General features: G+C 42.7%; 1 protein-coding gene across 1 annotated transcript in view; it reads right to left on the bottom strand.

Moving 5' to 3' along the window:
- Slc24a3 (solute carrier family 24 member 3) overlaps positions 1-12,742 on the bottom strand; it is a 530,728-nt gene that overhangs the window by 34,516 nt on the left and 483,470 nt on the right. The window contains exons 9-12 of the mRNA XM_048811364.1: positions 11,992-12,045; positions 6,201-6,334; positions 3,958-4,118; positions 3,029-3,299 (exon numbers count right to left, since the gene is read on the bottom strand). Of these exons, the coding sequence (XP_048667321.1) occupies positions 3,029-3,299; positions 3,958-4,118; positions 6,201-6,334; positions 11,992-12,045 (620 nt within the window). The remainder of the gene's footprint in view (positions 1-3,028; positions 3,300-3,957; positions 4,119-6,200; positions 6,335-11,991; positions 12,046-12,742) is intronic.

Below are 12,742 nucleotides of genomic sequence, written 5' to 3'. Positions count from 1 at the left end.
GGACACCTGCAGTCAGGTCTCCTAATGCACAAGGCACCGGAAACAGGTGGCTGAAGGCCCAAGACCTCTGTCATCTGCCACATAATCACAGAGATACAGAGGGGCAGTGAACAGGAGGTTCAAGTGCCGTCATGTGTCACATAATGATGTTTTGGCCAATGATGAACTACATACATGGTGGTGATCCATAAGATGATATGATCTAATTATGTCGTAGCCATCTTAGTTTGCATGAGTACACTCTTTGATGTTTGCACAATAATGAAACCACCCAAAGATATGGTTCCCAGCATGAATCTCTTTTGTTAGGTGATGCATGACTGTACCTTGGAACGCCATAAGTACATCTGGAATAACTCCAGCCAGCACAGAAATATGGAAAATATGATGGGAGGGGGACTTTGTCCCCCCCAAGTAATGAGGCCCAGGCATGGGAGCCTGACTGTCTCACTTCCCATGGGTATCTCTCACTGTTTGCCAGGAGGGTGCATGTCGGGGTTCTGGGCTTCCCCAGTGCCAACACAGTGCTTGGCCACTTACAGATTTTTCAATTGGTGCTACTGTTTCTTTAATCAGTGAAAAAGTTTAGCAAAACAAGCATTTTTTTGAGCTTGATTATGGTCAGTTAGTGATGGCCTCTGGACATTAGGATGTGGAAGGCAGAATTTGTGACTTGAGGCCTCAGCTACTGGACCCTCATCCTCAGAACCTGTGGGTAGATGAACTGTAGTCAGATGACAGTGCTGTGTTCATATGGCACAGCTGACCTTCAGGTAGAGGGACTAGACAGTAGCCTGATCTAATCACACTTGCCCTCAAAAGCAGAAGGGGAAGCCAGAGCGGTTGGAAATGTGAGGACTGCTACACGCAGTTGAAGATGGAGGAGTTGTGGAAGGGGGACTCACAGGGCCTCTGGGAGCAGTCAGCAGGCCCAACTGTGTAGCCACAGGAACAAAATCCTGCCACTAACACGAACACATGTGCCTGGGAGTGATCCTCTCCAGGGACTCTGAAAACGCAGCCTGTCCACACCTTGACATGGCCTTGTGAGGCTCTGAGATCCCAGCTATACTTCTGACCTATAGAACCATGAGCTGACCAAGGGGTGCTGTTTTAAGCTGATAAATTTGCAGTAATTTGTTATACACCAATAGGAAGCAAAAATTAAGGCATGCAAGGGGGGAATGAAGTGTTTGCTTACTCACTCTTTAAGATGATTCAGGTCTGGTTGGGAAGAAGGTTGCCAAGAAACAGATCCAAAGGTAGCAAATGGACTAAGAGCCAGTGTAGTAGCTCCCCTTATCCACAGGGACTGTTCCAAGACCCCAGTGGATGCCTGAAACTCTGGGTAGTGCCACCCCCAATGTATACTGTTTTTTCTTATGCATTCACACACCTACAATAAGGCTCAATTTATAAATTATGCACAGTGATTAATAGCAGTACCTAATAATAAAATATAATATTTATAACAATATACTGCAATAAAATTGCTAACATCACTGCGCTTGCAGTTCAGGATCCTTATTATGTAAAATAAGAATGACTTGAACATAAGCACTGTGATACCAAGATAGTCACAGTGGCTATTAAGTGGCTAATGGGGGGGGGTAGTGTATACAGCATGGATATATTGGACACAGGGATGATCACGTCATGGGTAAGGTAAAGCAGGATGATGTGAAATTTCATCATGTTACTCAGAATGGTATTCGATTTCAAACTTATGAAACACTTGTTTCTTTGACTTTCCAATTTAATATTTTTAGTCTGTGGCTAAACATGGTTGACCACAGTTGACATTGGGTAACTGAAACCACAGAAAGGAAAACCACAGATAAGGGGGAAACTACTGTATACTTTTTTTTTTCTATTAAGATAACCTACTAACAAGCAGTAATTTAACTTTGGCTGCATAGTTAGGGAATTTAGCTGGAGGACAGGCATCAAGATGGATATTTTCTAATTAGTTTTGGTAAGCTCTTAACAAAGCTGCTATCTTAGGATCCCTTACTAACAGGACTGGTCTGTTTTACTTCTGTGCCCTGGCTACAGAGGAACATACAGCATAGCAAGACCTTGCATCTGAAGACAACACAGGATTCTCACACTTGTCACCCATGTTTTGCCACTAAATGGGTTTTTGATTGGATCAATCAGCTCATCTTCAGAAAGCCCTCATGCAAATAAAAAAACATCCTGGAGAAGTAGCACACATTAAGTCTCATACACTTGACAGTGAGTGTGAATTGGACTAGTATACTCTTTGCTGAAATAGTCAGAAGCTTCTAGAAGATTTACCAAAGTAGTGGTATGCTTTGAGTTTGGTCTACCAGTTCTGCTAATAGGTAGGGTATGGGAAAAGGTTGCTGGAATGTTCACATTCAGCAGTCAGAGAAGGACACAGCCTGGTGAGGTCCTGAAAGCATTTATAGGCTTTGTCTCTCCTGTTTCAAGGTCAGAGAGTCTTTGGCCAGCTCACTGAGTAAGGACATGCATACCAGCTTTTTCCCAGGTCTGCAACTCCTATGACTCCCCCTGTGCAGAAATCTGGTCACAGGAATGAGGGACCTGATTAGGGGTAAGGGACAGGAAGTGAGAACAAAGGGAACTGGGTATGCACACAGTGGACCTTGGTAGGACAGTTCTAACCAACTGTAATGGGATGGGTGGAGGGGATCAAAGGGCCTCTGCCCTGAGCACAGGCTGCTTTGCCAACATTGACCATGTGTCTTTACTGTTTAGCACCAACAGGCCTTGCAGAGTAGCAAAGAGAGAATTTCCACCCACCAAATGCACTTAGTCAAAGAACTCAAATTTCAGCCCCTGATTATGTGCCACTATCTCGGCCAGTTCTGAACCATCTAAAACAGAGTCCTGCCCACTCTAGAAACTTCAGATAAATATTTTTATGTTCACATAGAGACTTTTCTTTGAATTGCATAGTAAAAAGATCATCCAAGTCAAGGGTATCCACTCAGTGGTCTCAAAAGAGCTCCCCACCCAGCCTAGACGCAGGACCTCTTACAGGGGGGATCGAAGGGTGTGTAGGGTCCTTCTTCCTCCTCCTCCTCCTCTTCTTCCTCCTCGTCATTCTCGTTGTTTTCGTTGTCCTCATTCTCATTCTCTGTCTCATTGCCAGCCTCGGCGACACCATCGTCCCTTCGAGTCCCATTCGCACCCCTGTCTGGGGCACTGCTGGGCCCTGTTCCGTTCTCCACGGTGTGCTTAATTGGGATTTTAATGGCCACCTCAGACTCCCCATTGGCATAAGCTCTGCTGTTTATCAGTCTTTGTCTCTGGAAAGAAAGTGACACATTTTCCATGGTCAGAGGGATTGCAAGTAACTTACACCCAGAACACAACTTATGGGGTATTCCTTCAGGCCCCAACGAGGAGATGTTTGCAGAAGACTCTGGAGTATTAAGAGATTCCTCAAAATAATAATAGATTCAGACAACCTCCTTCTCAGAGGAAATATTAACACTGTATGACTCAAGGGAACTCTGTGCACTGTGGTGTTATCTTTCTTCTCTGGGTTGCCATATTCCCTTGTGAGAAAGCCACACAACTCTGTTTGGACTAGTGTTATCAATAAGGCTGCTTACTACAGAGAAAGGAAAATTAGATCAGAGACTTTGGATTACGTAGCATTTACTTCTGTGTGAATTTACATCAAGGGGCTTTACCAGAATGAAGAATAAAAGAAAACGGTAGGAAGACAGAGATAGGCAAGTGTTTCTATACAACTGGGAGCTAGATGATGTCTTTCAACAGGTGGGGGAAGAGCGAGGACCAGGATACACTGCTGACCAGAGGGCAGAGATGCTGGGAAAGGGCTGAGGGATATTACTGTGGAAGACCTTGGTTAAATCCCTTCTTTCACATTAGGGAACTTTCCTTCCCTCAGTGTCCCACCCCTGTCCAGTGGTATGTGCGTGGCGCTTTCTCAGATACCTCATTGATCAGCATTCGACTAGCCATGGAGAGCCGAGTCTTGGGGGGAAAGTGGCTTGTGATCATGATTCGAAGGCCCGCCTCAGAGAAAGACAGCTGGTGCGGGTAGGCTGACAGCAACTCATCCACCATGATCACAGACGCTTTGCGGTGGAAATTGGCTAGGGAAACGACAAGATGAAATAGCACCGAGGCCAGGAGCAGGAAAGAGGCATTCATTAATTCTTCATCCCCTTCTCCTCTGTTCCTTTCTCCCTCACTTGTTTACTTGTTTGCTCCCATCCATCCACCCACCTACCTTCCATCCATCCATCCATCCACCCACCTACCTACCTTCCATTTATCCATCCATCCACCCATTCACATACCTTCTACCACCCACCCACTTTCTACGTCTTTATCCTTATTCCTTCTTTCTATCCCTTGCCTCTTCCTTCCCCTTCCTCCATTTCATGCATCCAGGGAAGTTTGCAGTAAGCTAAATTTGAAGAAGAGTCAAAATTTCCTTTCCATGGGTCTTATTTTTTTAAAAAAATATTTTTATTTGTAGATGGACACAATACCTTTATTTTGATTATTTATTTATTTATTTATTTATTTATTTATTTATTTATTAATGTGGTGTTGGAGATTGAACCCAGTGCCTCGCACATGGTAGGCAAGTGCTCTACCCACTGAGCCATGACCCCAGCCCCTCCGTGGGTCTAATTAAAAGCTCACTTGAAATGACTTGAAACAAATCAAGTGTCAATCATCACTATGGTAAGAAAAAATGATAACATAAGAGAATTCCTTCCTGTCCTCAAAGGATTCTTTTCCTACCACTTAGATGTGGGGTACCAGAAACATCCCAATAATCTTTAGTAATCCTGTCTACCCTTCAAGTCACAATGACATTTATATTGAGCTATTAAGTGCTGAATACTGACTTTAGGGCCCAGGGAGGTCATGATGAGGAACTGTACACCTCCTGAGCCCAGCCCATGAGCAGAGCTGATTGTAGGGCATGGGCTATGGGGGAGCTGTCTATTGCAGGGAACTGATATTCAGAGTGGGGCAGGTACAGGTCCTGTACAGTGATTTGGTGGGAGGCCTGAAAAAAAAAATCTTCTGCTGAGGCCCAGCCGCTCTGGCTGAAGGAGCAACAGATGCACATGGCTCATGGGGGCCTGCCTCAGCCTCTCAGTGCTGGCTGCTGTTTTCCAGGCTACCAAACCATGAGATGATCTCTGGAAACACTGATTCACTTTAGGTAGCTCTCTGCAGTCCCCTAGGATATTACTTTTATGGATGTAAACTAGCCAGCAGAGAAGAAACTAAATAATAACCTTGCATGGAATGGTACTAAATAACACTTAAGCTTTGATTGTTAAACATACTTATAATCATTCAAAAATATACTGAATGTTTTATTTTCAAAACTTCAATAATTACCCAGAGTCAGAGATGTATTTGAAAATAACCTAATATTTTCTAATTTCTTTTTTTTTTTGCTTTTATTCCTGCCAAGCAACCATATGGGACATATTTCAAGGGATTTTTAAAAAAATTTAAATTAAAAATGAAACATAGTTCAGGAAAATTAATTGACAATTTTCTGTATTTCTTCATGAAAAAAATATAATTTATCAGTTCACCACATCGTTTCCCTTCGTATATCAACTGCTTTGTGGGAATAGATTGAATATAAGAATTACTCTGAAAAGAAAAGTTATTTTCCTTTGGCAATTTGGAAACTGAGTTAATGTGACCTGAAAGTGAATCTGAATAGATGTAGTAATGTACTAAGAACAGCAGTCATGTATGGAGCCTGGCACTGAACTCATTTATATACTTGCTCAGCTTTCCTCATTACAAAAATAATTTCCATTTACCAGAAGAAAAGAGTGAGGCTCAGAGAGATTAAGTAACTGGCTTCATGGTCACATGGCCCAAATAGGATAGAACCAATACCTCGACATCTTTGGTCTTCTCTCACTGGCCATCTTGTCCTCATTTCCCTGTATCACCTCCACAGGAAATGTGTTCCCTAAGGCTCTCCATGGGGCTTGGTGAGTTGGCTCATGGCCAAGTATGAGACAGTCCTGTGATGCCACCAAAGGTCAGGTGGGAGGACTCAAATTGCTGTTTCCTGTCCTCTCTCTTGGAACAGTGCTCCCTCAAGGACAGCCAGGACGTGCCCCCTGGGTGTGGCTAGGAGAGAGGGCAGAGGGGCTTCTTGGGCACCTGGATCTGCTGCTTACCTTTCTTAAGTAGCACCACAGTTGCGTCGCAATTGCTGCTGTCGTCAATTTCGGCATTGTTGGCCAACCCATTGACCATGTTCCCAGCACCTTTTGTCCTCCTTTCGAAGCACTGATGTATGCAGGCATTATATCTGAGCAAAAGAGTAAATGGAAGCTGTCCATCAGCCTTGACCACTCCTCCCATTCCCCAGTGTTCCCTAAGTGCTCTCTGAGCTCCTGTGTAGATGCTCCCGTCCAATGCCTCTGGTTATGATTGTTCTTATTTCTTCCCCCATTTCCCCTCAGAATGTGAAGCTTGTTTCCCGTCTCAGATGAAAGATGTACTACAAGTGAAAGTCAAATCTCCATCATACAGATCAACAATGGCACTCTGCTTTCTTTACCACCTCTTCAAAGTCATTGGTAAGAACTCTGGGATGGAGCTCCCTTACCTGGTGTGTAATGGAAGGACTGTGATAAGGCCCAGAGGACAGTCAGTGTCTACTTCCCTCTGGCCATGTCTCCAGGGCTTTTGCTTCATGGGAGAAGGTGAAGGGGTCCTGCCCCTACTGTCACCTAATGGCTGGACACCAGGGTCTATGTGTTACAGGTTGGATGGCTATCTGAGTGTCTGTGTTTAGTTTCCTGTGGCTACAGGTTTTATCCTGTGACTCTATTACTATTGTGCAATGAGATACTGGCTTTATGAAAAAATTCAGGGCTATACAATTCTCCAGAATGATGGAGTGAAAAAATTGTGCAGTGTTTCTTGCATGCTCCAGCAGACCTGTGTTGGAAGGAAAGAGGTTTATATAAGCTCCCAGGAAGCTTTTGGCAGGTAAATGTTCTGGTCCCTCGATCTTGTGTATTAGAGGATTACCATAGAGTAATCCTACAAAGTTCATGAAAACTTATAAGCAAAATGTATAAGCAAAGTTGGGCAGGGTTTCCAGAGATCTTTGAGTCACTACTGCTCTTTCCCTGTCTCAAAGATCTAAAGGCTCCATGGACTATTGGCCATGGAACAACCCACTGAGGAGTCTCACCTAGCTTGACCTCTGGCCTCACACAGGGACAGCAGCCAAGCGTAGCAACTCTAAATGGCCAGCTGGCAGACCCCTCAACCTGTTTCCCCTCCTATTCACATCCCTTTTGTTGCTATAGACAGACATTAGGTCCTCTGGAGTCACTTGTACCTGGTTCTTCAATCTATGCCCCTTGGGAGTGGGTTGCCTATGGGAACCTGACAGTCATCAGGGTAAAGACAGAAGGGCCCTCTGTGGCTGGGCCTCCTCTTCCATGAGCCCATTCCTGCAGTCCCCAGTGGTTGTTCCTACATTGCATGAGAAGAACAGAAAATTGGTCACAAGTGATGGATGTTGGCTGTGTAAAGAGAAGTGAACAGCCAATCCTGGAAGACTCTCGAAGTTCAGAAGAGATGGGGTCCAGAGTTAGAACATCAGTGTTTAACAATCCTCACTAAGTAACCAATCTAGATAGTGGGCATCACAAACAGAAGCAACACTGATGTGCCTCCTGATGGAGGAACTCCCCATTGACTTGGGACATAATTTGTCTTGAATTGGATCAAACACTGACATACAGGAAACACAGAGGCCAAATGAACAGATTACACTAAACCACAAGATGTAATTATCAATTTTTAAACCATGGCAATCTCTGCAGATCAAACAACCAAACTTTGTCAAAGAAAAAATCACAAGGAAATTCGCGCACACGGGCACACACACACACACACACAAACACACACACACAAGGGAGAGTTTATATAGATGAAGAGAGATCTAAAACATGGTACAACCAATTATAATGAGTAGAATTCATTTGGATTCTGATTTAAAAAATGTTTATGATATTTATGAGACTAAATGAAAACTGTAAATCATGACATTTATGAGACCATTGGAAATTTGAACACTGATTGGATATTTTATGATATTAAGAAATGAGCACTAATTGAGTATGATAATGATATGATAATAATAAATGAGTATGATAATAATACTATGGCTATGTTAAAAAATAAGTCCTTCTAGAAAAATATACTAAAAGTGTTTTTGGACCATGGGGTTTCAAAGTTATGTGGAGGGGAGGTGGGAAACACACAGTGTGGGTAGGGGATTGTTGGGTCAGTGGTGAACACTTGGAATTTGTCTTACAATTCTGTTGACTTTTGTGTACATTCAACATTCTCTTTACTGAAAAGATTTCCTCACCTTCTGGATTTGACCAGAATGCCCTACAACAGGGAGATAGACAAGGCTTCTGCCGTCTTGACTCAGAAATCATTGTCCCCATATAAATACTGACTTGCATGAGTATTTTAAAGTATAACTGCATGTCATGCATTTATCAAGGTTTGGATAACAGAATAGCAAAACCATACAATGAGGGCTTTCTTGAAACCAGATATCGGGTTAATAACTGAGCTGCCACACTCCATCCTTATTAAAAAAAAAAAAAACCTATGAGGTAGGAACTATTTATTATTCCTGCTTTGCAGAAGGGAAAACTGAGATTCAAAATAACAGAATAGCTAATGACTGAAAAGGGTGAGGCCTGCTGCCAGGGCTGCATGTGAAGCACTTGTTCTCACCCACCAGAACATTCTGCCTCATTGGGGAACGCATCCCAAAGCAGTGTACAATATGTACTGAAAAAATCCTTGCCAAGGCCACGTATGACACATTTCCCCTTAAGGTTTCTACCTATCCGGCCAATCCCAAATTGCTTTTGGACCTTCAGATACAATGTATAAAGTCATTTTAAAAAGCCATCTACCCAGGAGGCAGCTTTATTTCTTTTATTACAGTTGCTCTGTTTTATATTTTTAATTGAATGTTTTAAATTTTGTGCTTGCACCCTGAAGCTATTTTATTGCGAAGCATGCAATTTTATAAATCAGATTTTATAAAACCCAATGATTAAAGTCTCTGATTGCAGAGGGGGATGGCTAAAGAGCAGAGTTTTCATTTTAGAACTCGGGACCAGAATTTATGCAGAAAATTCCACGAGCACGGTAGCTTCCATTGGCTCTTTTATTTGTATCCTGCTGGAATGGAACAGCTGGAATGTTGGCAAAGCTGAAGCCTCAGCAGAAACACACCTCGTTAGCTTCCGCATTTGCTATGATTTGGGGGAGAGAAAAGGATGAGTTTGCTTAAAGGTCTGCATGCCCAGGCAACAAACAGCACATGGGCTTTTATAATGGCTCAGAAAAGGAATCCAGTGCCCTTGGAAGTCATTTGAGCAAAAATTGTTAACCTCCCTTCCCTTATTAGAACCACTGTGTACTTGAGGCCCACCTCATTCTGGAAAGTCCCTAGTGAATACATGATGGGACATACTTTCATCAAAATTCAGATTCAAGTCCAAGGTCAATGTTGGGTATCCAGCAGACATCCTATGGATTCTTCCTAAATAAATGGCAAATTTCTCTTCTCAAAAGGGAAAAAGAGAATATTTGAGTCTTTGAGAACTCAAACTTAGAGCTCCGAAAAGTTTTCTTTTTTTAGAAGGTGATTAAATAGAGAACACTGAAGGAGTCTGCACGTGTTGTTTGAGGCCTCTCCACTGCGCCATCGATTCCCTGCGTGGTTTTGTTACTTGAGGTAAACAGGAGTAAAATGGTGGTTCCCATCTTTAAAGCCTTCTCCTTTGGAGACTAGAAACTCTGGAAAGCCTTTGGGCCAACTCTGGAAGATGTTTAGTTCTATGGTGTGTGACTTTTGGTTTCTTCTTCAGTTGCTTCCTGGTAACTCCACACAAGGATATGTTGGAGTGAGGTCCTACTCTAGAAATCTCATATTCAGTCAGGAAACTTAGATATTGGGTCCACAATGGCCATTAGACAGTCCTTCTGGCAAAAGTTGGATGCCATATTGCGATGGGGAGCAGAGTACTTACAGACTGACCTGAACATCACCCAGGCTAGTTTCTACATTGAGGTTGCTGTGATGTTTGCCGTGGCCATACTGGTTTCTCCTAACAGATCTCTGTCACTGGTGGCCAGAATTAACTTTTGCCAGGCCTTACCAGAAAGAAAAACCTAACATGTCAAGTCAGAGTGCAACCTGATGTGTCCAAACTGCAAATTTCTGATAGTTCTCTATTTTCTTATACCTTGAGAAGATGGTCAGTTCTGTAGTTACACACGCTAGAAAATCTAGGAGCTAATTTAGAGTAAAAGAAACAAGCTTCCACAGGGGACTGGCAGCTACAGCTCTGCATTATTTATAAGCTCTTCATCTCAGTGACATGAACATGAGCTAGAAGTTTCAAAACCATGGGGCTTACATGTCACTTAGAGTACAGGAGACATCAGCAATATCTTTCTTGATAAAAACGAAAGACTACTCTGATTCCATGAGGGAAAATAACATATAATATGGTGGTTTCAAAATGTATCAACATGAGTCAGCCTCCTTATATCAGAGAAAGACATTCGGCATTTGGTTTTTTAGGATTAGCTAACTTCACTTAGCATTATTTTCTCCAACGCCATCCATTTCCCTGCAAATGCCATGATTTTATTCTCTTTTATTGCTGAGTAAAATTCCATTCTGTATATATTCCATATTTTTTTAAATCCAATCATTCACTGAAGGGCATCTAGAGAAGGGGAGCATGGGAGGAATAGATGAATTCTAGATAGGGCAGAGGGGTGGGAGGGAAAGGGAGGGGGTAGGGGATTAGCAAGGATGGTGGAATGTGATAGACATCATTACCCAAAGTACCTGTATGAAGACATGAATTGGTGTCAACATACTTTATATAGCAGAGATATGAAAAATTGTGCGGTGTACATGTAATAAGAATTGTAATGCATTTTGATATCATTTATTTAAAAAAATTAAAATAAATAAAAAATAAAAATATATCAACAAATCTTCTGTCATGCTCCCTTTCTTTTCTTTTTTTTTTTTCATGCTCCCTTTCAATAGGTAAATTAGAGCCCTTGAGTTTGGCCTGCACTTAGTGACTTAGTTCTAATAAAAAGAATATGGCAAAAGTAATGACGTGTGACTTCTGAGATGGGATCATAGAAAGAGTTCTCTCTCTTTCTCACTGTGGTATTACTCACTCTGAGTGGAATCACTCAATAGCTCTAAGGAGAAGCTCACGTGGTGAGGAACCAAGCCCTCTAACCAGCAGCCAGCCTCAGCCCACTAGCCATGTGAGTGGGGGTCATCCCCAAGGCAGGTCTGCCATCAAATCAAGTATATGATGGCAGTCCTAGTCAACATCTCACCTGCAATCTCATGAGAGACTCTGAGATAGAACTCTGCAGTTAAGAAAGTTCTGGATTCCAACTCTTAGAAAATATGTTTGTGGTTTTTAGCCACTAAGCATTGGTATAGCACAAGTCGATGATGAATACAACAGGAGTAATGGAAGTCTGCAGATATGTGCTTCATGGTTTCAGTCATCTCACTGTGACCCTTGTCCCTCAACGCACACAGAAAGATGATTTATCTCTTTTCTTATGCAAGAGACAATCCAAAGCAAGACTGCCAAATCCTCAAGGAGCAAAGTTTCTAGAAAAGTTCTTGAGTGAAACACCAAGGCTTTAATTCTGGCATCACATATAGGTTGGAAGAATTACTGCTATTATTACCAATTAGAAGCACAGAAATTCTCAATAGGTTGCAGAAGAGCCCAATGAGTCTGTGAGAGTAAACATTGAAAACCCAACTGGATACCCACCCTCTCCCCTACTTCTCTTCTCACATTGTGCTAGAGGTAGGAAACAGTTTTGGAAAGGAAATGAAGGAGGTATTTCACTTACTTCATGATAACAATGTAGATCAGGTACATCAGCACGAGGACCAGAGACTCCCACCTGTACACAAAACAAGAACAGTTAAAGAAGGTGGTCATGGGTAGGCAGCCGTGAAGCCCACCAGTCCATACAGAATACATCTGAGTCTGTATGAATGGCCAGGGGGGCAATGCAGGTGGGCTACACACAGTCTCTAGTCTATAGACATTTTCCACACCGTATGCAGTCTTTAATGATCTTTCTCTTTCTTCTCCACCCAAAGGGAAACAATGCTCCTTCCTCTCTTGTATGTCCTTACCTAAAGAGCTCCTGGACAGCTGGACACAGGCCTCCGTGTATAAATCTGTCCATGGCCTGATCACCCACTGAGATTATTCAGATGCATTTACAAAGAGCAAACTGAGACTAGAGGAATAATTAGATGGGGAGGCCGAGGGTAGTTAAATACATCGGAGCTAGGAAGAAGGGGTGGGGGGCAGAGAGAAATAAGAGCGGGACACAGAGACACACAGAGACAGAGACACACATAGAGATAGAGAGACACAGAGATAGAGACAGAGAGAGGGCAAGAGGCACAAAGAGAGAGGGGGGGGCAAGAAAGAAGCAGGGAGGGGGAGAGTGTGTGTGAGTGTGCACGGGCAGGAAATTGTAAGAATGGGGGGGGGGAGGAAAAAAGTTCAGAGAAAGGAAGAAAAAAATAATGAAATGTTTGAGCTTTTTATAATACGAATATATCTTTTATTTCCTTTATTTTAGT

Source organism: Marmota marmota, unplaced genomic scaffold (assembly GCF_001458135.2).
Source record: "Marmota marmota marmota unplaced genomic scaffold, marMar, whole genome shotgun sequence".
NCBI lineage: Eukaryota > Metazoa > Chordata > Mammalia > Rodentia > Sciuridae > Marmota > Marmota marmota.
This window is presented reverse-complemented; position numbering and strand designations above follow the sequence as displayed.